A 27,473-nucleotide genomic window follows, 5' to 3' on the forward strand; every position below is an offset into this window, starting at 1 on the left:
TGTTCGTGACACCGCCGGCTGGTGACGAGAGCAGCCGGACGAGGGGACCCTGGCTGAGCTGTGGGCTGGAGCTGCCCCCATGCTCGGGGCTTGAGAGATGGGGAGAAGCCATGCGACAGCCCCCAGTGGCTCCTTTGGGGAACAGCACCAGCATTTTGAGAATAACCTTTATTTCCACTTGATTTCCCTCTTACAATGGTCATGTGCTAAACAGTGCCTCCTCCCAGTGAGGCCCATTTTGGGGGCCACCCAGCTGAATGGGTTCGATCAGGACAAACTGCTCCCCATCCCTCCTCTGCCCCTGCTGCAGTCCTCTGTTGCCTGTGCCTGGGGACGCGTCCTGATGGGCAGCCTCACCCCGTACCCTCACGAGCAGCATGAGGTCTCTTGTTTGCTGGTGGCCTCGGCTTGTGCTTAAGGGCCTTGATGACTCTGTGGGTGCTTTGCACATCCCGCAGTGGCACGGGGTGGTGTGAGGGGCTGGGCAGCGCCATGTTTCGGCAGCCCGTGCCGTGCATGGCTGTGGGGCCCAGGGCTGCTCCCCGGGGCTATCCAGCACCAGTTCCAGTGCTGGGCTCGCCGGGAGAGGATGCTCACGCACACCTGCGCATGCATCTCCCTCGCATCAGGAACGCAGCTTACGCTTGTGACGTCCCTGCGCTGCTCAGGGTCCATTTGCCCTTTTGGGGTCAGGTCTCTGCTCAGTCAGCTCCGGCTGGCCATCCCCTGCGTCGCTACCCCTTTCCGCTGCAGGCGCCCTGCTCTGTTCAGTGTCGGCGGTGCCCGTGGCGTGGGGAAGGTGCTGCGTGGGGCTGCAGCTCCGTCTGCGCTGGCTGTCCCTCTCCTCTTCCTCAGTTTACAGCCCTGAAATTCCAATTTAATACTCATGCAAAGAGGGCTGCGATAAATCTTGTAGTCAGCATTAAATATTGTTTGTTTTAGCTGCCTTGCACTTCATGTTTCCCCTTTTAAGGGGAGAGCCATTACAAAAGGTTAGATTCACAGTTAGTGGCGCTTTAGCTCTCCCTTTTGAATCAGTGAGGTTGCCGTTTTATTGCTCTCTGACTTGCACTTCAGTGATGAGAGTAAACTAGCATCAGATTAAAGGTCAGCAAATCCCATCAAAGAGAGGAATATTAGGGGCACAGATAGTTGGAGAGGCAGCACACCACTGGGTATTGACAGGGTGATTCCAGGGTATCACTCAGCAGAATTATAGCTGCCCAGAGAGTCAGTACTGCTTTAATGAGCCTGTGTGAAGAGGAAGAGGGTGGATTTATGTAGTTCCTCATAATTTTCTGTAGAGACTGTTATTGCAGACATTCTGTAGAGTGTTCTGGTCTTTCATTTAATTCAAAGGTCCTGGAGCTTTTCCATCCAAAGATTCCTTTCTGTTAGCTCAAATCAAAGCTGACATCTCTGGCTTTACCACCTGAAGCACCCGCTCTGGGAAGGGCTTTTCCCTGGCAGGTTTGAAGTCCTCTGAGCTGGTAACCTAATCTGCGGGTCCCGTGCTGGGGGCTCGCTGGCTGTGTATTTCACCTCCGGACAGGCAGCAAAAATGATCATTTCTGTTTCATTCTGAAACGGGCGTTCGAAAAAGATGAGAATTTACAGTGTGTTCTTCTGTGATTTCTGGGCTGGGAATCCCGCGTAGTTTCTGTCCCTATCAGGTAAGTATTACCTTTAGTGCATGGTTTGCATGAATATATATGTGCTTTCTTTGTTTTGTTGAAATGCAATTAAATAAAATACAGACAGCACAGAGAAGAGCTGTGCCTCGCACAGCCCCATCAAACCACAGCGAGGTACATAATGGCATGTAAACCTCTGCAAGAAGGAGAACACCATGAGAGACAACAAAGTCGGCAGCATTTGTTTCTACTCCTTCCTCTCCCTTTGTTGCCAGTATATCAAGCAGGAGATCTAATGTTTATGCTGGGCAATAACAAAAGAGTTCCAAACATTGTCCAAAACCAGTGCATTTTCTCTGAAAACAGAGCAGCTGGAGCACTGCTCTGTGTACCTAGTTACATTATAAGGCTCGCTTGGTATTTATACAGCTTTTGTTTACAGCTTGCTAAAAACAACAATTTATGAGCAACTTTACCGATCAGTTTAGAATCTGTTCAGTTTTATTACCCAGTGTAGATATCCATTTATGTGATTTATTGTTAGGAAATTCTACATGTATAAAACTTTGATCATATTTTTACATAAGCGTGCGATTTTGCAATGTTAAAGCGGAGACCTCGTTTGCCTGATTTACCACCGGGGAGCGGGCCATGCAGCCCGCACCGTCCTGCTCGCCAGGGACCCACCGCAGCCCTCCTGCTTTTGGGGACACTGGGCACGTGGCACAGCCACGTCACCTGAAGCCCCCTGACAGCAGCACCGCTTTGCAAGGTCTCAGGGCTTTACTCATGATCGGTAGCAACCTGATCTAATGAAAGATGTCCCTGCCTGTGGCAGGGGGATTGGAACTAGATGATCTGCAGAAGGTCCCTTCCAACCCAAACCATTCGATGATCCAATGATATCGGTACCGGGCTGCACGCAGAGCCCCCCAAAGCAGCGTTGCGAGGAGTGCCTGCTTTCCTGCTTCCCTAATCCGCTGTGCTCCACACAGTCCGCCCCATAAAGCAAATAAATAATGCAAATAAAACTTTATGTCATAGTGTTACATGCACGTGTCCTGCCAGCGACAGTGGCCCTCGTGGCTAGAGCCACGCATTGCGGACGTGGGGGACGCCGTGCCGGGGCCAGTCCCTCTGCTCGAGAACAAGCACATGCAGTCCACTTCTTGTATTTGGAACATTTTGTAAGATGGAGAAATAAGATGGCTGCAGTAGCAGAGGAGGAAAGAAGTGCAAAGAGAAGTCAGGTAAATTATCCGGTCCGTGAAAGATTCTTACTGCCGTGAGGGATTTATGGGTGAAGTTTATGGAGATCCATAAAGTCCATGGCTAAGCAAATCTGGTGTTTTTAACTGGAAGTGGGGTGCAGTATTTTCTTCCTTCCTGGGGAAGATCCGTGCTCACGGTCTTTATGTGGTGGCTGCACAGCTGCCCAGAGGAGATTCTCCATTAACAGATTCTCCAGTATCGCATCTGACCGCTCTCTTTAAGTTCAATGCATTTTCATGCATATGTAAATATAGTTACATCCTTCTTAGAATATAAAGACTGAGAAGTCCTTGACCAAGCACAATGCAGAAACAGCATTAGGGCAAGTGTTCATTTGTAGAATCAGCATTATTAAAATAAGTGTGCGTTTTGGAAACAGTCTGATTCCATTACAACTGTGGTGCAAGGGGAAGATTGCTCGGATACTGCCTTGATGCAGAGTTTCTGAGTGAGTCGGGTGTGGGGAAATCATTGCTCAAACAACTGCAAAAGAGTCAAAGCAGTCTTTGCTCAGGATTGCAAATGAAGCTGGATCACTCTAGCAAATGTAATTAACTCCCTGAACTGGGCCCTTCCTTAGCTCTCCTGCCCGCTTACAACCCTGCTTTGGAAGGCGGCCGCTGGAGCATGGAGGGGTAGTGATGAGGAGCTATCGAGTGCTTTGCTTCCTCAAGCTGAGCACAAATAAGACTGACATTTTAGCACTAAGTGCAAGTCAAAAGTAAGCAAGAAAAATTGAACGATCCAAAAGAAGAAAATGGAATCGGAAACATAGAGATCTGTAAAAAGTAAGAAGAGAGACAATGCAGTAAAACTGCACAAACTTAGACATAATTTACAATGGGAAATAAATGTAGCCAACATAAAATCTGTAGCAAGAACTCAATTTATAAAAATACCAGTTATTTCATATTTTCTATAAAAAGTTATTTCATATTTTCTATGAAAAGTACAGCACTGTGCCATAAATCTGATAAAAGTTGTAATCACAGGAAAGATTTGTTTCTGTTGTGAACATTTTTTTTATTTCAAGGTTGTAAACTTTCATACTGATGATATTTAGGTTGGACACACAGTAGCTTGAAGGAATGTATATTACTGCATTTTCATGTGAAGGGTGTTCAAACATTATGGGGCTCACTTTTAGCTGCTGGATGTAGTGCTCGGTGTCTATCCATCTTGTTTAAGATTGTAACACGACAACATTTGAACACTGGCCGTGGTAAACGCACCCTCTTCTGCATGTGATATTTGCTCCTGGAAGCTCCCGGTTCTGTGAGGGCCACAAGGGCACGGGTCCCTTTTGGGAGAAGGGCACAGAAATTGGGGCTGGCGGGGGCTCAGGGACCCTGGTGTGAGGAGAGGCCTCGGGGCAGCAACTGTGCACTGGCAGCGCGGCCCTGGGGGGACGGGCGGCGGGGGGCGGTGGGGACCAGCACCGACCGGTGACTGTCCTCGGCTGAGCTCCTCTGGGTGTGCTGACGGCCTCGTGCGGGGGTGTGGGAGGCTTCACGGGGGGCTCTGAGGGGAAAGGGGTGGTTCTGGGGGGAACAGGGAATCCGTCAGCCACGTCCTTAAAACCAGGGTTGTTCCCTGCGGCCCTGTTTCTGCTGCGCTGAGCGCAGGGGTGTCAGAAAGGTGATGGGGCCCACGGGAGCTGTGCCGGGGGCTTGGCCTTTCCCGTGGCCAGAGGAGCTTTTGGCCGCTGGTGCAGCGATGGGTGGACCCCGTGGGCAGCGGGGTGAGCGGGGTGCTGTGCCCGGGCTGTGCTGTGGGCCCGTGGCTGGCTCGCGCGGGGCTGGTGGCACAGGGGGGCCGGGCCGGCCTCGGCTCGGGGTCGAACCCCTCTGCATTTTGCATCTACCGTAACATCTGTGGGCGTCCGGGGTCCCACGCGGGAAGGGGGACGTCCCGAGCTGTCGCAGAGGGCAGGGTGCCGCTCGCTGTGTGCAGAGCAGGGGTGGCACGGCTCCGGTGCCAGACAGGGACCCGTTTGCCAAATTAGCCCGGTCCGGTCAGACAGGGCGTGGGACAGGAGCAGCGGCAGCAGCACACGGGACTCCGAGAGCACGCTCCTGCCGCGGCCACGGCCTCTCCTGACCCCCCATCTAGTTCCTGCTAGCTAAAATAAAGACACATCTCATTCCAGGCTGCTTTTTTTCCTTCAACGGCATCTACATAATGTTTTAGAATAAGGCATTTCTTCACTTAAGTAGCTTTGTTTTTAATCGAAGATTTTTTTTGCAAACTAATAAATTTCCTTTTAACTTTTCCCAGCGCCTCTAAGAAAAGCCCAAGACCTCTATAAATCCAGCCTGCCGCTCTCTGACGTCTGAGTCCTGCATAGAGACAAAGACACTAATGATTTTTTATTAGCATCCACCCTGCTTTTTATTGAACCTTTAGCAAAGGTCATCAACCGATTTTTTTCGTGGGTGAGGAAGAAAGTTAGGTTAGAAGCAGGCATCCTGCCAGGAGCCTTATAATGAAGGGGAATGTAATAAAGCCGAGGCTTGACAGTTTATGTGTTGGTAGTGAAGGAAATGGAGGTGTGGAAGAGTATTACAGGGAATCTTTCTAGTCATATCTTCAATTCAAACATCAGGGGAAATGCTTCAGAATCAGAGATTTATGAATTCGTAGTAAGCAGTTTCCCGGCATGTAAACAAATCTCGCCGGGCTGTTTTAGGAAGGTAGGTTTGGGCAGCGGAGTAATCATTTTTATTCTTCTGATTTTCCAAATAGAAATGGACATATATGATAAAAATGTCAGGCGCGCTCTCCACGTCAGGCTCCTAACAGGATTACATGTCAGCTCTTAATGTCTCGCTCTGTTTTTCTTTGCCATGAATGGCTGCATTATTGCTCACAGGAACTTCACTGTAATATATGGTAAGAGACAAGTAGCTCTTTATGGCCAGTGATTATTCGGTTTGAATGAAACCTGTGATTTATGTCCATTTAACTGAAAAGCCTTGTAAATTCCCAGTGCTGCATTTTTCCTCAATAGAGAATGAGTCAAGCGAAAGTGACAACTAGGTTGGCGTGGAAATGTGCAGTGCATCGTCGTGTTATATTTAATATACCTGACATGAAAAACGTGCACACACCACGCAGTCACCTTAAGTAGGAGTGAGAGTGACATTAGCCCGTGCCGCGGCGGCCGTGCCGCTGTGCCGGGCCGCCGGCGCCTCCTGCCGCCGGGGCTTTTCTCACCTCGGACAAAGGGGCAGCGGAGCGGCGGGCGCCTTGGCGCCATTGCGTTTTGCAGCTCTCCTCGACGCGTGCCCGGCGGCTGTCGGCGCCCGTGGCTGGAGGGGCGGTCGGGGCACCGGGGCGGACACCCAGGTGCCCCGGGGTCGGCGCTGGTGACGGCGCAGAGCGCGGGGGGCTGGGTGGGGGGCTGCGGCGGTGAGCGGTGAGGGACTTCGGGGTGGGTTTGCACAGGGCCAGCATCGGCGCCGGGGGCTCTCCGCACGCCTGGGGCCTGTCGCTCTCCCTGTGGTCTGTAAAATGGGTTCGGCACAGCCTGGGCCTTCCCCTGCGGTCTGCGGCGTGCGGGGGCCGCAACCCCACGGGGGCCTCCCCACCGGCAGCTGAGGCGCTCCCGTGCTCGAGGGGTAGCCGCAGGGGCCGGGGTCGCGCCGGGCAGGGCCAGCACCCTCCGTGGGCACCGGACCTTTCCCCCAGCCCGCGGGGGAATAAATGGGAGGGAGGAGGCGGGGGAGGCGGTGCCCGGCGCCTCCACCTCGCCGCTCCTGGGTCAGCCCTGCGTGGTGTTTGCAATATTACTCTGCTGGCGAGGATACTACTGTACAGTTCAGACACCGCAGGTTTCTAATCTGCTTATTTATAATTCAAAAGCTTGCCCATATATTAATGAACCCTTAATGAGCTGTTGAAAATGCCTGAATTACAGTCAGATTATTAAACTCCAACGGCCCCTGTAATCATACCATTTGAGTGGGCTTTAGGTACTTTTCATATCTGCAGCTTTGTATTGTGAAGGAGATGGGTTTATTCGAAGAAAGCTTTGTAATAATTTTGACCTGCAATTTATTTATTGGCCTCTGAATGCAGTAGTCTATGCAGATGCTCTCGTCTATTATGTGTGGGGGCAGGTGCACAGCATGTTGAAAGACAGCTAATTAGGATTTGCTGAAAGATATGCTAAAACTGTGGTCTTATAACAAAGCCAAGTTCATTGTTAAACAATGTTTTAGTGTCTGTTTATGTGATTTGTCTAAATCATCGAGATACTGAAATGAACGTTGTAGTTATAAGCAGATTAAAATCAGTAGCACACATGCTTTTTATTAACTTATAATGCGCTATCGTCACTGAGGATGCTGGATTTTAAACACCGTGCAGACCCAAATGCCCATAAGCCATTAGTGAACAATAGTGGACCGCGGCTGTACTTCCACGAGGCAGTCCCGTCCCTCCAGCGCGTTATTGATGGGGGGATTTGCCGTTGGTCAGCGTGCCGCCGGGCGGCCGCTGTCGCGCCGGGGCCTCTCACTTCCGCTGCCATTAGCGCGCCGGTAGCTGCGCTGGAAGTGATGTATTGTTGTGTTCTTTCCCGTCCGCTCTGCACCTTAATTCCACGATGTGTTGAAAGGTCAGTGAGCTAAACAGTAATAAACTCATAGCTTGATATACTGAGGAATAAAAAAGGGAAACAATAGCCATCGAGTGTGAGCTTATATGTCAAAAAATACATACATTATCACTGTATTCAAACGAAGAGTAATTTATAGAGGCAGGTGCTGGTAGGAGCCGACGTGTTGCCAGTGGATAGCGAGAGTGTTCCTCCTTGCTGAGGAGCCCCGGAGATGCTCTGACTCCTTCTCAGACAACGTTAAAAGCGTTCGACCTGCAGCCGAGGCAGCTGCTGCAACTTGCTGAAGAGCTGCGTGTTTCACTGATTGCGGAGGAGTCCATCAGTTTTACTGTCCCCTGCCCCCAGGGACACCTGGCCCTATCGGTTGTGCTGATCTGCTTCGCATAGTTCATAAGGAAAGATCTGAATTAACGCACAGCTTAATTCTTGTTAGAATCAGTTAATCAACTTGTGGCTTTGCCATTCAAATGAATGATGTGTCTCACTCGGGGCAAAATAAATGTTATATCCCCACACACATACTTTGTCATTCCTTTGTCTGTGGGTTGTCTGCAGGCTCGCGCGCTCTGGACTGGATGCTTTGGACGCGGGAATGTTACTTAATATTAAGATGAACACAATATGCCAACCCCTCTGTCACCGGCTGCGGAGATATGCATTAGGGTTGCATGCGAGACACCTTAGTGGCTTCGTCATTGTCCTTATCTGCTGAATTTCTTTCTCTTGTGCTTCAGGGCCTCTCACCGGCTCCTTCAGTCTCCAGTGCAGACATCAGCTTTTGCATTTAAACCTTGGGGAACGCTTGCTGTCCTTTGTCAGATTTATACAAGGAGGATTGGGGATTTTGAATATTAATTTAATGGATGGATAGTGTCATTTTGGACAAAGCCCTTTAATCTTTGGCCTGTTCGTGGAAGTAAATGGAGCAGAAATCACAGCAATTGTACCAAATTTTTCCACTGCAGATTTTGGCCTGGCATCTCGCAGCATCAGGGGAGCAGAGTGGGACTGCTACTGTGATACTGGGAGGGTGGATGAGTTTCGTAGCAGAAATGCAGCTGGGGAAAACCAGCTGGAGTAGAGCACAGGAAACATGGACTGAGAAACGGTCCAGAAGCAAAAAGAAGAAACAACAGTAGAAATCATTCATGAGAAGGGAACAGGAGCTGGAGTGTGTTAAAACCAGAACATTGTTAAACATACTGACACCAGAGGGAGGAGGAATAAGATAAACAGGAGGGACGGCTCACCAAAACAGTACAGAAGAATCATTCCCCTGTTAGCAGCACCGCATGGGCCAGGAGTTGTGTAAGAGCAAGGGCAGCAAGTCCAAGGGAAAGCGGGGGCAAGGGACAGCTGGGGTGGGCGCAGGGCTCCCTCGGGCGGGGACCTCCACCCCTCCTGCCGCGGGGACCCCCGAGCGCGGCATCGCCCTCCCTGGCCATGTGCTCAGGCAGCAGCACGCGTGCGCCAGCCCAGGGGCGCGCCGGGACGATGCGTTGTATTGTCAAACCATGCTCATCTGTGGACCTCTGAACAGGCAACAGAAATAATTTAAAGAGATGATGAGACATTTTTATTATTCCCATGAAATTATATGGAATTATAGTTTTAAATGAAGGTGACAGGTTTAAAATGTGTATTTTAGAGCAAAATTAATGCTGTGCTTTCTTGGCTCTGGAAGGTTGGCCAGTCAGGGGGTCATCTCCCGCTGCGCGCAGGGTTTAGGACACTGAGGGTGAAATCTATTTGTACGGGAGCGGCTGCTGTTCCCGGCTAGCACAGAAAGCAGCGTTGCTGGTGCTCAGCTGCGTGCATGGCAGCTGTGGATGGTGCTGCCACGTCTGGTGCAGCCCGTTCGGAGCCTGCACCGCCGCGAGGAGCGGAGACAGGCACAGGCGCCCGTGCAAACATGCAGGGTGCCAACGGTAGAGCCCCGGGACTCGCTCTATCCAGAGCCTGAATACCTGCTCTTAAACAGATTTAAAGAGGTTAATTGGGCTGGGATGTACATAGTTGTGTTACATCTCTAATGGAAATGTTGATTCAAGAAGCCATAGTTCTAGTGATTTTTGTACTACTGTAATTATTTTTAAACTTTCTTTTCGGCACTGTTGGTAACAGCTTGGCACCATGCCTGCATGACCTGATTAAACTTACAAATTGTCAGCCTTGATCTATAGGACGCAGAAGAGATTGCTGACTGAGCATCGCTTTGGAAATTCTTGATTTAAAACAAAAATTAGATTTAAAATGTTGTTCCCAACAATACAGTGCAAGAGCACTGGCGATTTTAACCACATACCCAGTATCCCAGCATCGCGATAGCAACCGAATTCCTGCATGGCAGAGGGAAGTTCAGTCTGTCCTCAGCCTGTGGGCAGACGCTGCGGAGCGGCGTGCTGCCCTGAGCGAGGGGCCCCGCAGCCTCCGCACCCCGCTCCCGCAGCGGCCATTCCCGAGGCCATGCCCCCAGTTCTGTCTCCACCATTTCCCTCCTCCGATGTGAAATTTCAGCTCCACCTGTGTGGAGCCAGAGACCACGGGCACGCATGGAAATGGCTGCGTTCAGGGGATTTGTGCCGGTGGGAGCCGCAGCAACTCCCTGCTTTTTGCCTGACGTCTCCTGTAGTTAAGGAGCAAGCGGCAGCTTTTTCCCAGGCATTTTGAACCAAGGCTTGGACCTTGTAGGAGGGGTGGAATCCAGTGATACAAGTCTTCGTAAGAGTAACATGGTGCTTAGATCCATTTGGAAGGAAATGAGAAGCAAATCAATTATTTCCAAATAAATAATGCACTTACTTTTACCACACGGTCTTGCATCAAAGTGATATAACGCCAGCCTTGCGTAGATTTAGCTCTGTCTTGGCAAGCAGCTGGAAGGCGTATGTCTCTGTACTCACACGAATACTCCTTTAATACGTACAATGAGGTGTTTAAAGATTCTGCAGGGTCCTTTAAAAGCCTCCTGAAGATGTTCCTGCTCTGTATGGGAATCGAGAGGGTCCTACGGCACTGCCGTCACCCCGCGGCACCTGCCTGGGCTGCGGTTCACAGGGCCTGCCCCGGAGGAGGGTGCCCGCTCGGATACCACCGCAGGGGCGGAGGAAGGGCCGTGGGCAGGTCCGGTGCCCGTGGCCCCGCGGGGCAGGAGGGCTCTGCAGCAGGGCTCCTTGCAGGCGTGCAGCGAGCGGGCAGCGGCCGGGCAGATGCAAGAAATACTGACTGTGTTTTCTCTTGTTCTCTCTTTTCTGCCCAAGGTTTGAGCATCCGAGGAGCCCAGGAGGAAGACCCTCCCGATCCCCAGCTAATGAGACTAGACAATATGCTTCTGGCAGAAGGAGTCTCAGGTCCGGAGAAAGGTGGGGGATCGGCGGCAGCAGCTGCAGCCGCAGCAGCCTCTGGAGGGTCTTCAGATAACTCTATTGAACACTCAGATTACAGAGCCAAATTGACCCAGATCAGACAAATCTATCACACAGAGCTGGAGAAATATGAACAGGTCAGACATCAGCCTCTCAGTTGTACGTGTACCTGCCGCTGCTTCCTCCGCACCTCCGCTTGCCAGTGCCCGCCACTGCCCAGGCTCCGGACCACGTCCCTTCCTCCCCTTCCCCACCCCTCTCTCCCCGTAAAGAGCCATGATGCCACGGGAGTCTGTTGGGCTTCCAGGAGCTGCTTGCTGGAGCCAGGACGCATGTCTTGCATGCCTGAGTGTTTTCTGTTGTCTGTAACTGCATAAAAGCAACACCTGAGGCCGTGTTTCTGCCCTTCGAGCCAGCCCAAAGAGGGAGAGAGGAGGGGACTTGTCTGTCGCTTGGTGCCGCTTTCGTGCCCCGTGATGAAGAGTTGCAAGGCTGGGCCTTGTGAGTCAGGGAGCGCAGGCAGGCGAGGGCCGTGCTGGCGATCTCAGGCCACGGGCTCCCGGAGCAGGCATCGGGAGGCTCCGGTGCGAGGCTCAGCCACAGCGGGTCGGCCGTAGCAGGTTGCAAGGGAGCAGGCAGCAGGATCCGGCACAGCACCTGGCTCGGGCTTCGGGAGCTGCCGCTACAGATAGGAAATATGGAAATCCCAGTTCAGGCAGACACCGGCACTCGGTGTCTTTGTTTGGCATGAAGAGCGGGCTGCAGAGACGCGTGGGTTTACGTTCACCGCTGGGACTTGGTGACCCGCCACATTTGCCATGCCGGTGGCACCGGGAACGGTTGCCACGTGCTGCCGGCTGGTGCTGGGCACAGCATGGCTCCTGCCTGCGGGTGGGTGGCTGTGCTGCCCCGGTTTCCTTGTAATCCGCGGGAGAGACTGCTCTGCCTCCTCTCTTTTCTGGTTTTGCAATGAACAATGGCATCAAAGGAGACAGGGGAGGGAAGAATGGCAGGAGACCCCTGGCCCTCGCAAGCCTCAAGCGATGTCTTCATTTTCCCCTCCCAGAGGTGTCCTAATAAAGCTTGTAAACCCTGAGCCTAATCAGCTCAGTGAACCTCATCAGCTGGTGGTTTCCCGAGCTGAGCCGGGGAAGTCCTGCACTTGGCCCCAGCCCATCACGGCAAAGCGCCGGGCTGCACAGACCAAAACCGCAAAAGAGATGTGGAGGCAGTGATAAAACCACTCGAACTGCGAGGGCGAGGAGAAGAGCGCGCTGTGCTCCTTCCTCAGCCCCTGTGCCCTGCCTTGGCACGCTTCCCCTCCCTGCCTCGCCAGCGTAAAGCGAGGCCTGGGTGTCTTGATTTTTGTTTTATTTTAGTTTCCCTTTTTTTCATGTGGAGACCCTCTGAAAGGTCTCTGGCTACTTTGCTGTGCTTTTTTCTGCCACCAGAAGCAAAGGCACGGTCTATGACAGGCCACGCCGATGCAGCCGACCTGTGCTGGCGGAGGGTCAGCAGTGGGCAGAAGCGATGGGGTGGTGGGGAGTGGGTGTGGGGCACCGGTGGAGCCTGGAGGAGCTGTGGGGGGATGGTGCCCGTCGGCACAGTCCACACAGCATCCTGCTGCAGAGCTGGCAGGACCGTGGCCCAGGTGGCGGAGGCCGGCGCGAGGCTGGTGTGGTTCAGGTGCCGGTGGCACTGCCTCATCTGTGCCGCCTCTTTCACTGTGGTGTTCAAGTGGTGAACAAATAACTGAGCAAATAACTGCACAAATAGCTTTGTGCAAATCTCCTTTTCTCCCTCAAACGAACCCCCCTTGCACCGTCCAAGGACCCCAAATGTCCTGCATGGACGCTTGGGCTCTCCTTGCGCTGCAGGGCCCAGCGTGCAGCCTGGAGCGCTGAGGTGGGGATGGCTGTCGGATTAACGAGCACTGTCCAGCAGGAACGTATCTTATAAAACCACAGGGACACAGGCTGGAGATAGATCTGGGGCCCAAGCAACTGCAGGTCGGTGCTTGCAGCCATTTCCTGGCAAGTGTCCTTTGACTCTAATAAGTTTAATGATGTGGGGGAAGCAGTAGCGTTTTTAGCCCTGTAGCTCCATTTACAAAGGTTTCAGCTGAAATGTCACAGCCATCCGTCCACACCACGGGAAACTTTGGAGAGTGCTCAAGTGCTGCTAGGAGAAGGAGAGAGAGGTGGAGCCGATCTGAAACATGTACGCTTCCCTGTTGATCCTGACACCCAGCACGTCTGCTCTATAGAAATATGGTAATTTCCCCAGCCTTGCAGCAAACTGTCTCCCGCCGGTCTGTCTCAACGCGTTGCCCATCTCCGCAGCCGAGAGGCAGCCAGGACTTTGCATCTCTGCCTCCGGCGGCTGCAGGTTCCTGAGAGGCGGGTGCCCTCCTGCAGCGGGGAGCAGCGCAGCCCCCATGCAGGGGCACCTGCCTGCGCCGGGGGAGCAGCTCCTGCCATCTCTCTCCTGGCGCAGGCGCTTCTGCGGCCCCGCTGCAGCCGGCAGCAGGAACCAGAGCATCTTCCTGGAGACACTTTCCAGGCAGAGTTTGATCCTGACATTTGTTGCCAGTTAGGGGAATGCGCTCGGGAAAAAAAAAAAGAAAGAGAAATGGAAAGTGTGTCACGCCATCACACAGCTCTCCCCTCGCCGTGCGCCGGGAGAAATGGCCGTACACAGGCAGCTCCTTCCATAATTTACAGCTACTATAATAGAGATGACATATTGAAAGCTATCTTCTATAATTACACTGAAATACATTTTTTGCTGTAGGCAAAAGTACTGTAAGGGTCCCAGGCCTCCCGGAGCAGCTGGGAACCTGCTTCCTGCGTTCACAGATGTCTTCTGAATTCACCCCAAATTGGGGTGAAGTGTGGCTGCTCGGAAGATACCGCCAGCCTCACGGACCGCTGGCTGGTGCCGTGCCCCTGAAGAATGTTTTGGGCCATTTCCTTTCTTTTTCTTGCGCTTGTCTGAGGAGCCTTGATGAAGCTTTAAGGCTAGCAGGAGCACCCCCGCTCCTACAAGGTTTCTGAGCAGGTTAACAAGGCCATCACTTATAACCTGACATTATTAATAATGTCTCGGGCACGAGCAGAAGCCTGAAAAATAGTACTGAAAAAGGGATCAAGTAGCTCGGACGCTATAAATAAACAAGAGAAAACAAGACAAAGCATCAGAGTCTTCTGAGCTTACTTCCACTCTGCTGCACTGAAGTAGCTCTGCAGATGGGAGGTGCTGGTGAAGATAAATTAAAACCAGGCCTTCTAAGTAGCTGTAACCAAACGAAGTCTCATCAAGCAATTCAAGTAAATTCAGGGAAAGAGTTTTGCTTCTCGAAAGCAAAGAAAGTCTCTTTGAAACATCCAATGTTTGATACTGTATTTGTGGAGAAATCTTTCTCGTAGAAAAGACATATCTGAAAATATTTTTAATGCAACAGTTGCCATTTTTATTGTACTTTAAAATTGAATTCCCTGGATCTGCAAACAAGGGGGCACGTGGCAAGCTGTGTGCCTGAAATGTTCTTTCAGTGCCAAATACTTGGATTCAGCTGTATCTTTGGTGCAGTCAGAGCCACTCTCTTGTCCCAGGGAGGGAGTTGCTCCATTTCGGTGCCTACGTTACCTTACCTCTGTGCATCATTTACGGGGTGAGCCAAAGCTGGTGCTTTTGCCATCGGTCAGATGGCTGAACCCAAGCTTTTGCACGCTAAGATTGTCCGGGCAGCTCAGCAGAGGACACGCAGGAAGGACGCGGTCCCGGTGCAGCGAGGCCGGCGGGAGCAGGCACCCGTGCCCGGCTGCCTCCCCTGCTCAGGCTGGGGGCTGCCGCGCTTCCCTGGGGGCTGGGAGCCCGCTCCCGCGCCAGGGGGGCGAGCTGCTGTGCCGGGTCTGCCTTCGCACAGGCCAAAGCTTTGGGGTGGGAGGAGGAGAAGCGGGTCACCCGGGACAACTCCTGCTCTCCCTGGGCGAGAGGAGGGTGGCCGGGGGAGCTCAGGGCAGCGTCCCCGTCTCTTTGGCCGGTCGCCTCCGCGAGCTTTGCTGCCTGAAATGTCAAAACAGAAAGAAAGAAAATACGCAAATGGGAAGTGAGGATGAGATGTGTCGAACTCCTTAACCTGGTGCTCAGAAAGTCTTGAGAAAGTCAGGGAGCGGCAGCTGGCGGGAGGAGCCGTCGTGTCTGCGCTGGCGTGGGGCGGCGGTGAGCTGGCGCAGCCTCTGCAGCACCGTGACCTCGGCGCGCTCGGCGGTGGCAGGTGAAGGGCTCCTGCACCAAGGCTCACCGAGCCCCACCGGAGCACTGCCTCCAAATGGGCGCTGCAAGGATGTAAATTAGCCTGTAATTTACTTTCAGTAGTGTAAAGAAAAAAAAATCACTTTGCCTGAAGTGTATGCATCTTTCTTAAGGGTGTACCCAGATTTTAATTATCTAAATGTAAATACTTAACGAATTTTACTTAGAGTAATGAGCTAAAGTGCACACTACGTAAATGAGATGTTCTAATTAATCATGTATGAACTACTGGTTTAAAGAAAAGCTATGTGAATTCTGTGAATGTTGGGCTATTGCCAAATTGCTAATCAGCATTTGCATTCATAGATGGCTTCACTTAATAAGTTGTGAGACGTTCAGCAAATGTTATAGGAAATTATGAGTTTTTAGATGCATAAACTTTTCACTTTTAACTCTTTCCCTCGCACAATCTATTGAAATGCAGGACAATCCCTGAAAATGTAGTTGTCAGACAAATTACGTAGATATTTTTCACCCTGGTTTTAGAGGAAAAAGGGGAGCTAGAGTCAGATACGTAACGTATGGGGTCTGGATGAGATACTTGCAGTGTTTTCTCTGTGTGATTTACTGGCCGCTGAGCATCGTGCTCATCGGCTGTTGCGTTAGATGCATGAGAGTGAAATCCTGTGGCCTTATTTGGCCGTGATTGCAGCCCAGCGGCGCGTTATGATGGCTGGCCCTTGCGCAGCCAACGCGCAGACCTCCCACAGGCGCGTCAGCCTTGCATACATCCACCGTCGTCTGATAAGGGTTCGGGGAGCAGAGAGCAGTTGGCTTTGCGCTGCCCGTGGACCCTGTGGCGGCCAGCACAGCGCCCAGCCCCTCTCCTCTTCCCAGGGCTCCGTCAGGACGGGGGTAGGTTAGTGCCTGAAATGTGCTCCAATACCAGGCTGGCCCCTGGGAAGGGATTAGCCGCGTGGCTGCCACGCAGCTCTGCCTAGCAAACAGTGGTCCCGGGGTTTGTTTTTGAAAGACAGAAGGGAGACATAAATCAGCAGAGTTCGTGGCAGCTTCCAGCCTGCGTGGGGGAAGCCGAGATGCCAGCGTGACAGCCGCCTGGTCATGCGGAGGCTCGGATCAGGCGGCGTCTGTTGATGATGCAGCCTGGAGAAGTTTATATCATCGTGTCCGTTTGCCTGCACAGTCTGGGACTGATAATTGATGGCTCCTCGTGCCTCCCCTCCTCCCGCGCCTCGGCAGCGCGGCGCAGGCCAGGCTCGGGCACGGCTTCGCTGAAACAGGGGACACACATGGCGCCTCAGAAAGGTCTAGGGCTCCTCGCCTGCTGCGGGGCGTTAACCCTGCCTGCTGCCTGCGCGGGACGGGCAGCCCTTCCCAGCTTTTGCTCACTTGGCTGCTGAGCACGTGCTGGTCCCCACTCGCATCCTTCTGCCCGCAGCCATGACACGTGCTGGTCCCGACCTCTCCTCTCCACCGTGGTCTGGCTGGGGCCCGGGGACGCAGCCTGCTCTGGAAGGGGTAAGAGCGGAAGGAGCTGTGCCGCGGTCGCTCGGCTCTGCTGGCTGCCGCAGGACAGTCCCGGCTCTCATGGACAGGGCGCCTGCGATCCGCTCCCACGGCCGCGCGTGTGTGGAGGGGACGGGGCAGCGCGAGGGACCCCAGCCCCCCGGCGCTGCCCCTGCCCCCAGCTGCCAGGCCCAAGTTTGTGTCCTTGTGGGACGGCACAAAACAAATTTCTAAGCCTCTCCTTCCTTCGCAGGCATGTAATGAATTTACCACACATGTGATGAACCTTCTCAGAGAACAGAGCCGGACACGTCCCATTTCTCCCAAGGAGATTGAAAGGATGGTGGGCATCATTCATCGAAAATTCAGCTCCATCCAGATGCAACTCAAACAAAGTACTTGTGAAGCAGTAATGATTTTAAGATCAAGGTTCCTCGATGCCAGGTAAGGCAGAGCGAGTGCCCCCGGCTCTTTCTCGGGGGGAAGGGGCAGTTGCAGGCAGCCCAGGCAGAGCCTGGCCCTGCTGGGAGCTGTGTCCCCGCGTGGGCAGGGACCCACTGGGAGAGGCTGCTCTGCCCCAGCAAACAGCCAGGGCCCTCGTCCTTCACCCAGCAGCTGCTGTGAAAGGGGGGTTTGCTGCACAGGGCTTTCATAAACAGCAATGTCTTTTCTACATATTTTAGTGCAAAGACTAGGCTTGTTTACCCTATGCTTGCTTGCTTACCTGGCTCGTATGGGAGTCACATAGGATTTATGCAAAGGGCTGTTTTGTCACCCCGGCAGTTATTTAAATAGCTGCCGGTACCAATGTCTCACAGCCCAAGGCCAGCCCTGCAAAACACTGACCCCATAATGGAAGAGCCAAGTTCTCTGGGAGGGACGTGCCCACGGGCTGCGGCTGACGCTGGGTTGGCAGCTGTGTGCGCCCGAGGTAAGAAGGTGACGATGCTTCCGAAAGCCAGATCTGCTGGCCCGTCTCCCAACAAGCTGTTGCCTGACTGGGGCGCGGGAGAAGGCAGCACCTTCCGAACCGCTCACAGCCAGCACACGTGTCCCTTGGACACCCGTGTTGCTGCCGGAGCTCAGCGCACGTCCCCACAGCCTGCCGGCCTCCAAAGTGAGGAAGCAGGCAGATGGGAATTAGGAGGGGGTTTATAGGCACAGCCTGGTTTGTTTGGAAGTCCTGATGGGTGGGATATCGATCCCCAGTCCCATCCCTTTCACAGGGCTCCCATCCGCAGAGCAGGACCCTGGCAGCTGGCAGAGCCCGGCAGAGCAGGAGCTGAGCCTGGCAGAGCAGGGAGGAGCAGCAGGCACCACGCAGAGCCTGCCTTCAGCAGCTAGCTCATGCTTCACACCTGAAAGCTGTGAGGAGCTAAACAAGAGCAAAATAATTTTATTAACAAGGAGGTCACTGGCAGGTGTGGCAAATTAGGGTAATTACAAACAGTTGGAGGAAATGTCTATGGAGAGCTCCAGTAACTGCAAAAGGTAAAGCTTGCAGATGCACATTTTAAAGTGATTTCTTTAAAAAGGAGGAAGGTAAATAAGGCAAAATGAGCGGAAGCACAGTAATGAGATAAACATAGCTCTAGGGAGAGAGTCTGCCTGCTCCAGGATACAGCGTAGTTAGCAGCATCGTGATACTGCTGGAAGAGCGCGCTGGGGATTGCCGCTCGGCTGCCTGCTGGCCCGGGGCGCAGGCAGTTTGATTGCAACCAGCCCTGAGGGGAAGGGAGCTCTGAAGGAAATGTTTAACCAGTGCTTTCGAGAGGATGTTCTGGGGAGAAGGAGAGCGGCTCGGCTCAGCTCGGAGGGAAGGCACCGCAGGTGTGTGGGCGCTGCCGCTGTAACCTGTGCGGTGAGAGCGCAGCAGCGGGCCGGCTGCCTGCTGCGCCGGAGGGGCTGCGCCGCTCCCTGGCTGGCGCTGCCTCGCTGCTGGGCTGGCTGGAGCACGTGCCGGGTGGCGTGCTTGGAAGGGCTTTGCTTTCTGGCAGTGCTGCGAGGCTGCACACCTCGGTACCTGTCCCACGCGGCGCGAGGGCCTGGCCCTGCTCAGCCCCCGGCAGGAGGGTGTACAGATGGGTCTCCCTCACAAAGCCCCGAAAGCCGCTTGCTCACAGAAGCCAATTAGCTCAATGAGTGCCACGTAAGGACACGGCAGTGAGGCTGCCCTGTCCTTTTCCGCTGCGCTCACCCCAGACACCTGTGCAGAAGCCCCAGCTGACCTGCTGCTAAAGGGAAGGAGGTTCGTTAGGCTGCTGTCAGCACCGAGCGATTTAACAGCCGGGAGCTTCAGGTTGGGTTGCATACTCGGGCGCGGAGGTGCTGCAGGCAGGCTGCCCAGCTCAGCGCCCTGCCTCGCCTTTCGCTTCATCACGTTTTCTGCCGCAGCACGCAGCGTGGCCTGTGCGCCCAGGGGATGAAACCCCAGGTGGAGGTGGATGTCGTGAAGCCAGAAGCAGCGTCCAGACCCTTGCAGGGCTGGATGTAAGAATGTGGGTGTTGCAGCCTGCTGTCCCCTCCGCATGGCGTCAGGGCAGAGCCCAGCCCCGATGGAGGGCAGCCCCGAAGAGATCAGGGGTACTGAGATGGTGCTGCCATGTTGCTGTGTGCTGCAGCATGTGCATGTGAAACAAGGGTCGCTTCCACCCCAGCTGACCCTGCCACAGACCTGTCTGCATCTGGAAGAACAGCTGTGGTTTTCTTTTCTCATTTCAGACGGAAAAGGCGTAACTTCAGTAAACAAGCCACAGAAATCTTGAACGAGTATTTTTACTCCCACCTCAGTAACCCCTACCCCAGTGAAGAAGCCAAAGAAGAGCTGGCAAAGAAATGCAGCATCACGGTATCGCAGGTAAGCAGCTGGGCTCTGGGATGTGCTTGTGACAGAGGTGTGCGATATGGAGCAGGTCCCTGCCCAATGCACCTTCGTAATCCCTTCAAATTTCCATTATTGACCATGATAAAGTTCAGCAGGGTGGTGGAACATGACTAAGCTCCGCAGGAAAGGCAGCGTGCCTGCGGGTGGCCAGGGTTGTGCGTAGAAAGATGAACATAAAAATAAAAAGGATATAAGGTTAGCACCCTACTTTACGTCAGCTTTCTCTCTGTGCAGTCAGTAAGATTCCTAGCTGAGCCTTACTGTCTCTTATGAATTCCTTACAATTTACCGTTATTTTGGGGGAAGGCCAGTTTATTGACAAACATATAATCTATCTCTATAGTCAGAATTTCTTTGATTGCTTGAAGTTGTTTTTCTAAGCCAGCCAGAAATTCAGCCTCCTTGTACCCTGAAGTGACATGAGTGGTTTCTCTGTAGCAAAAATGTAGAAGCAGATTTGCTCATTTTATCACGTATAACAGGTGTTACTGTGAAGTTAAGTTAATGCAAGAAAACCAGCATCTCCCTAATCAGAAATGCGCACTCTCCTTGGCTACGGCTGCTTTCTGTATAGGCCAAAGTACATTTACAGCTCTGGACTGGTGTCTTGCAGCGATGTTCAGGCCGACGGCACCGCTCCATCGAGCTTTCCTTCACCTTTCTTTCACCAGATAGCTTCAAAAGCAAAACAACACTTTGCATTTCTTGTGGGCTGTACGTTTGATAGAAAACCAAATGAGTCTGGCTCATACAGCTTGGGGAAGGTGGCACTTGGGTGGCAGGGAAAGCTCAGCAGCGGTTTCCAAGTTCTCCAGCCACCCCATTGCCTGTTGCAAGGGCCAGTGTGCCATCTCCTGCTGGCTCCATCAGCTCCGCTTATCAATATTTCAGGTCCTTTAGAGGAACAATGCCTGCGGCGAATGTGTTAACTATTAATGATTGCAGGCTGCAGTATTGGCATTATTAGCAATGCAACCTTTAGCTTTATAATTAAGACCTGAGTTGAGATTTACTTTATAGGTCTCCATTGAATGCATGAAAAATTCAGGCACTTTATTGAAGACTTTCAAATGAAAGGCCTCTAAGCTCCCCCAAATTTGATATTACTTAATTGACTTTGGATGCACCCTCAGTACAAACCCTAGCAAAACTGCCCTGTGACATGAGAGGCCAGCAGAGACGTGTGTGCCTTGCTCTCTCCTTCTTGTTCCTCGTAACGCAGCACGTACAGTGCTCCGAGTGGGTGGGAAGTGCGTGTCCCTGGAGATGGGGACAGTTTCTCCCAGTCCACTTACGAGCAGCTGTGGTGATGAGCAGGAATTTTTTGGAAGAGATTCAGCACCAAACTCGTTCCCACTTATATCGCTCCTTCATCACTGTTGGCATCACGCGAGCGACTGCAGCCCTGGCAGGTACAGGGGCAGCCGAGACGGCCACTGGGCAGCTCTCCTGTGCCCACAGGCATCCCTGTGTCTGCCGTGGATGCCTGGAACCAGCTAAACAGCCTGAGAGCACACTAGTACCTGGGCATCTTGGTCTGCAGCCCTAGGGCTTGTTGCTGGTTTCAGTCCTCTTGGCATGAGATGGTTTATAGCAATTCCTCCAGTAAGTGGTGTCCAAAAATCTTCCCACATGAGCCCAGGTAGCCTGCTGTGTAGTTAGGAGAGGCAACACCATCAACACCAACTTGGAGAAACCAAAAGTTCTTCAGCTCTGCTGGCAAAATGTAATTGGGAGAGATTACACGGTAGAGAGCACAACAGACCTGCTGAGGAGATGTTTTCTGTCTGCCCAGCAGACGTGAATTGTGCCTGGCAGAGGAGGAGTTAGTGATCCCGCAGAGTGGACAGATAAAAAGCTAGATCTAGATAAGGCTGAAGTGACTGAAGAAAATGAGATGGAACATTTGAGAAGCCATAACTGATTGCTTCTAGTGCTAATAGATCTGATTTCATTCTTAATTGGTTGTTTGATAAGATTTAATGTATATGTTGTAGAATGAAATAAAAGGCAGGCAGATGGTCCAAAAATGTAGCAGCAGCAGTGAGCCTGTGACTTGAATATAGGTTTGTCTCTTTAATATTTGATATGAGCATGAATTAGTTGTTTCTTGAATCCATTAGGAAGTCTGGGCAAGCGCTGCATTGCGTCCTCTGGAGCACCACATACAGCAGCCTGAGCTTTGCAGCCTGGAGCAAGGGCAGCACTGACCGCGCAACCTGGGCACTAGCTGCCAGAGATGCAGGTTTGGGGCCATGGCTGGAGCTTCTGTCTGGCAAGATACTATAAAGGCTAGGAAAAGCGCCGGATGATGGGAAAGCCTGAAAACGGGCCAATGTATCATCTAATGGGAGAGGAGCATGTATGTGAGAGAGGGAGTGCCTGTGATCAGCTGGTTGCTTAAGTTCCTGATAGATCTGCTGTCACAGCTAGAAAATGTGAATACTATGGATATCCTAATCTTTGATTTTCAAAGGCACCTCCAAAGGCTGCACGGCAGGACTGCAGGGTTAGTTGGTATTTACTAGGTCAAACTGGGCTGGAGTTGTCTTTCTGTGTACTGAAAAATGTATAGATTTTTGAGGCCATCTAGCAGAAAAGCTCAGAGCAAGCACTGTAAAATAGCCCAGTGCACACTGCTCAGGTGGTTGGCAACAGAAGTCAGAGGATGCAATCCAGAAATCGGGGTGAATTGAGCAGTCATTTAAAATACTGGCAGGAGCAGCATCGCATGGGATAAGCAATGGCATCCAAGCGAGTGACTGAGCTACACCTTGCACAAGGCTTTTATGAAAAATCTCAGAGCACACATATTTCCAGCCTTGGCCAGGAGTCTCTCAGAAGTCGCCCTGCCTGGCACCGTGCCCTATTTACCTCCCGTGCTACAAACGCCCCAGAGGTGCAAAAAGCTGGGAAATGAAGAGGGGAAAAAAACCCAAAAAAGTTAACGGATGGTTTCCAAATGCCTGGAGATTGTGGTTCATGTCTGATGAAGAGGCTTTGTCCTTTTCCTGGCTGAGCCAGGCTTCTCCTGTAGCCTCTCCTAACGATGATCCAAGGTGTTTCTTTCTTGTACTGTCAGTGCCTTGTAAATGCTGGGGGCAGATTCATGGCAGAACATTTTCTCCCTCAAACACTTAATTAGTGAGTGTTTTGGGTCGTCCTCCCCCCAGATTAAGCAGCTCACTGGAAATCTTGCTGCCATAGCACTTTATTGAGCTGCAAAGAAAATTGTCTCCCAGAATCATTTAGTTGCAGATGGGAGATAGATGGTTTCAGTTTTGATATCAGCGTTTAAAATAATACGTAGAGAAGGTTTTTCAAGAAAAGCATAAAGACAAACTATTTATTAAGATGAACACCTCACACAATTTCCTTTTTAAGAGTATGGAAAAGGTAATTCTAGGGAAAAAAAATGTCCTTAACAGAGAACATCGTCGGCTGTAATTTAGAGCTACCGGATCAGCACGTGTTCGAGGGAGATAAACTGTATCATCTGTTCTCCCCTTACCATGGCTGCGAGGCTGATGTTTTATACTTTTGCAGATGAGCCTCTTTCAGGGTGTCATGAACAACTATCAGTCTATCATGTGGGCTATAGAAAGGGCATAGTCATTGCTGAAAGCGTGTCAGTGGATTACAGCAATAAAATTTTTCACTGCTTCAAACAAAAGAAGGATGTGCTTGACAAGGGAATATATTTAAAATTCTTTTAAAGAAAGAATGCAGAAGCTGGTTTGCAACACCCCTCCTGCCCCTACTTCTTCTGAATCTGTTTGTTTCTGAAAGCAGATTGATAGGGAGAGCTATGGATGTATAGGCTCTTACCCCTTGACTTCATATGGGAAGCAAGGAAAAAAAAAGATGCAAGCTTAAATACTTTCTAGAGGTAAAAATCTTGGTTTTAGATCACGTACCATAATTGTGCCGCATTGATTTTCAAAATTTTCTATTTTGTGCCATTTGATTAGGTGTGGTAGTGTAGTGTAGCATGCTACAAACACTTGGAAACGCAATGGAAAGATTTCCGTGATCCATAAATATGTAGTTCACTAATTTCAGCAGTGATGCTCTCGTGTCAGCTGCGTCTTTTGCAGAACGAGCGCTGATTTATCCCATGAAATCAGCCAGTGCAGAGACATGAGGCAGGCCTGCCCCATCCCAAATCCCACATTAAGCATCTTGATGATTTAAGTAATAATTTATTGTCTTTTTATTTAACATTGCAATTAACATGATAAATAAGTGCAACAGTATTGTTTGAAATGTAATATACAATTAAGCCCAATTAATTAATTGGCCTTCAATGATCAGGAGGAGAAAGATGTTCATTGGTTTTTTATGTGAAGAGATAGTTTGTTTTAATGAAAAATGTGTTGTGAAGCAGCTCACGATGGAGACAACTTTCATTTTTAGGGTGAGCGTGGGGCTGGGTGAGGAGCCAGGGCACCGCGGCTCCTCCCGTCCCAGTGCTGACCGCGGGGGCAGCCCAGCACCAGCACCCCGGCCCTCCCCTGGGATGGTGCCGGTGCCAGCGGCGAGGGCAGGGCGAGACGTGCTCCGGGCAGGCTGAGGAAGCTGCAGGCAGCCAGCACAGCCCCACAGGAAAAATGTCACAGCGGTAAATCCAGCCTAAATCCTGCCTGGCACAGCCTTTGCTCGAGCGGTGCCCTGGCCCCGTCCCGGATGCATCCAGCCGCCCGTGTCAGCCGTGCACGCCTGGCTGCGGCCGGAGCCCCTGCGCGTCCCTGGGCCGTGGCACGCTCTGCTGCAGCCCCTCGCTGATGTGTTTCACGGGAAAGCAAAGAGTCCTTGGGCCGGGAGGCAAAGGGACCTGGGCGGTGACTGCCCTACCCCAGAGGGATGCTGTGGTTTCTCGGGGCAGCTGCGGCAGCCCCAGACACCGCGCTCTGCCGGTGCGCGGGGCGCGGGCTTTAATCCCAGAAATAGTTTAACATTTCTGGATATTCATTTAGATGTGGTATGCGGGTTAAACATAACGTACGATCACTGCTCCTCTCATTGCTTCCAATTAAACCTTGCTTGTTAGTTTAACCTCTAGGTAATCCCATCAAACAATTGATGTCAAGGAAACACTGCCCACAGTGGCTCTGGATGAGTGGCCATTAATTTTAATTGCCTTGATATTAAAGATTAAGAAGTATTGGGACTAGCGGAATAGAAACGATCTGATGTCAAGCAAATCCACTCGTTGAGGCTTCCCCAGGCTGCTGGTGATATTAAAATTTTACTGTGAGAATTAAATAAACCTTTATTAGTGATGGCTGTTGTTTGATTGGTCCAGGGGCGTGCATAAACAGAGGGGTCTCGCACACATCCATGGACAATACAGTTGATGTACAGAGATTCCTCAATTATGAAACTGTTAATAAAGCATAATCTGATTGTCCACAATAATTATTTGCGAGGTTTCATTAATGTATTATTGCTTCTCTGACTGACAAGGTAATATTAAGTGCAATATATAGAATACGGTGAAGTATTATCTAGGGAACAGAATGTATAAGGTACCGTTCGTATTACCGTTAAAAGCTAGAGGCTTTTCATTAATTGTGTTTAAACAAAAGCTGTAGCTACATAAAATAGAGCAGGATTTGTCTCCTCCCGGCAGCGGGGTGCCTTGCTGGGCGCCGTGATGCAGCACAGGGGTGCGAGAGGTGCTGCAGAGCTGCCGCGGCTCGTGGTGGGGCGCAGCCGTGGGGCTGCAGGGGCCCCGGGGAGCACGGGACCCCAGCCCCTGCCTCGCCGCACGGCGGGGTTCCTCGCTGCAGGGATGGCCGCTAACCACTTGTGTTATTACTGTCCCCTCCCCTTTACCTTTGTGTTGTTGCAGATGCTTTTTCGTCTCGGCAGCCTTGGCCGTCTGTGTTACAAACTGGGTTTGTTATTTAGGAGCTCTGTTATAGCAGCTGAAGTTAAACAAAGCCACTGAGAAAGACTGTATGAACTTTTCTGAGCGGCTGCAGCCGTGACCTCTGTGTGGGTTAATAGTCAGTGCCCCGTGAGCCATCTTGGCTTCAGTACAGTATCTTCAAAGGAAGATGACAAAGTGACTTTTCAGCCATCATTGATTTATATGATTCCTTTCATTTTCAGCCAACCAAACGTGATTCTGTGAGCGGGCTGCCAAGGTTGTTCCAGCCCAAAAATAAAGAACAATTGCTCTCACTGCCCACTCGCCCTCACTCAACCGGACTTTGGTCCCCCTTCAGCAGCTTTTGGGGTCTCGCACTGATTTCATTGATAAATGGCTCATAGTAGTAGCAGACAATGCTGTACTAAATGCTACAGCAAGCGCCAGGATTTGTGTCGTCATCAAAGAGTCACCCCTTGTGCACCTTTGCCAACAGAGAAGCAGAGCCAGATCACGCTCTTAGCCATAGTAATATTTAACTGATCCTCGTTACTGCTTAGTTAACTGGAGTACCCGGCAGATAGGGGTTGGGGGCTGGGGTACGTGTGTTTGCTGGGCCAAATATGACATCTCAAAGTGATCGTGCTTTGCCGGGTCAAGCGCTTTGTGTCCTTCACTCTTCCCCCCTCTCCCCACTGCAGGTGTCCAACTGGTTTGGCAATAAGAGAATCAGGTACAAGAAGAACATTGGGAAGTTCCAGGAAGAAGCCAATCTCTACGCAGCAAAGACGGCTGTGACCGCAGCACACGCCGTGGCTGCGGCCGTCCAGAACAACCAGACAAACTCCCCCACCACACCAAACTCTGGTACGTACCCGGCTCGTGCGTTAAAGCGTCCTGAAGGGCAGTCCGTAAAGGAAGACCCTCGATGGCGCCCTAGTGAGTTCGGTCGGGCTGAGAAGGCTGCAGCTCCCTAGCAGACCTAATCGTGGCACGGGCAGTGGTACCAAGCCCATGGACCTCCAGGCTGGACCACTACAAGGGCTGAGCACTGCCGTAGGTGGTCCCAGCGGCTTCGGCGGCGAAGCTCCCGCGGCCTTATGGGGACCCATGTAATTCCCACAGCGGTAACGTCTGCCTGGCTCGGGCTTCTGGCAGCTTCTTTGTTTTCGTAGATATATAAGCTTTTTCTCATTCAATGAGAATAATATAAAATGAGGCAGAGCTCCAAGACTGTTTTTGTAGAACTGTTAAATTTATTGTCAAGATAAGAACAAAATAGAGGAATATTTTAGCATGCGCTAATTAGAATTTAAACCCTGGGTTGCTTGAAACGGAGTTGACATTATGTATAGAAATCTAAGGATGCAACTTTTATTTTGGAGTTGCTCTACCGCATGGTCTTCTGCAGTATTTAAAAATTGTCTCGCTAGTGTGTTGTTGACATTTTGCAAATCTAAGCATTAAATTAGTAGGGGGAGTGTTTAAAGAGGAAGTTGCGTTTTTGGGCTCCAGAGGCAAAGGTTTCCACGAAGCACAGATGTGTTTGACACTATTTACAGTGAAGTTTTGCTGCGACTTAGTAGTAGACAACTTTTAAAGGCTATAAAGATCCATGGGGAAAAGAAAAAACCTTAATCAAAAGAAAGAAAGAAAAAGGTTCCTCCTCTGACGGTCATAAATCAGCTAATTAGAAATTACCAGCCATTTCCTTTTGAAGGAGACATTAAGCACAGACTCAAAATGAGTTTTTCTCCGAGTGTTTGGTGATAGCATCTCACGATGAAGCGATCCACCGAAGGAAGGCCCTTGACATGAAAACCTGTTGTTGTACAGGCTGCTCTTCCAGAGGGAAAAGCTGACCCGGCTCACAGGGGCCTTCCAGGCTTTCCCAGCGTAGCGCTCCGGGCGGCAGCCGGTGCGGTGGCGAGACCCGGCAGCCTGCGCCGGGACGCGCCGAGCCAGTGGGCGGGGGGCCGGCGGCCCGAGCTCGCCCTGCGCCGGGGCCAGCAGCTTTCCCTCTGCTGTGCGCTGC

General features: G+C 51.7%; 1 protein-coding gene across 2 annotated transcripts in view; it reads left to right on the plus strand.

Annotated features, from left to right (window-relative positions):
* Nucleotides 1-27,473, plus strand: part of PBX3 (PBX homeobox 3) — a 115,242-nt gene that overhangs the window by 82,092 nt on the left and 5,677 nt on the right. For both annotated transcript variants that reach the window (XM_075170866.1, XM_075170867.1), the window contains exons 3-6: nucleotides 10,791-11,032; nucleotides 16,933-17,123; nucleotides 19,401-19,536; nucleotides 26,140-26,305. In XM_075170866.1, the coding sequence (XP_075026967.1) occupies nucleotides 10,791-11,032; nucleotides 16,933-17,123; nucleotides 19,401-19,536; nucleotides 26,140-26,305 (735 nt within the window). The remainder of the gene's footprint in view (nucleotides 1-10,790; nucleotides 11,033-16,932; nucleotides 17,124-19,400; nucleotides 19,537-26,139; nucleotides 26,306-27,473) is intronic.

This window comes from Calonectris borealis, chromosome 21 (assembly GCF_964195595.1).
Source record: "Calonectris borealis chromosome 21, bCalBor7.hap1.2, whole genome shotgun sequence".
Lineage (NCBI taxonomy): Eukaryota > Metazoa > Chordata > Aves > Procellariiformes > Procellariidae > Calonectris > Calonectris borealis.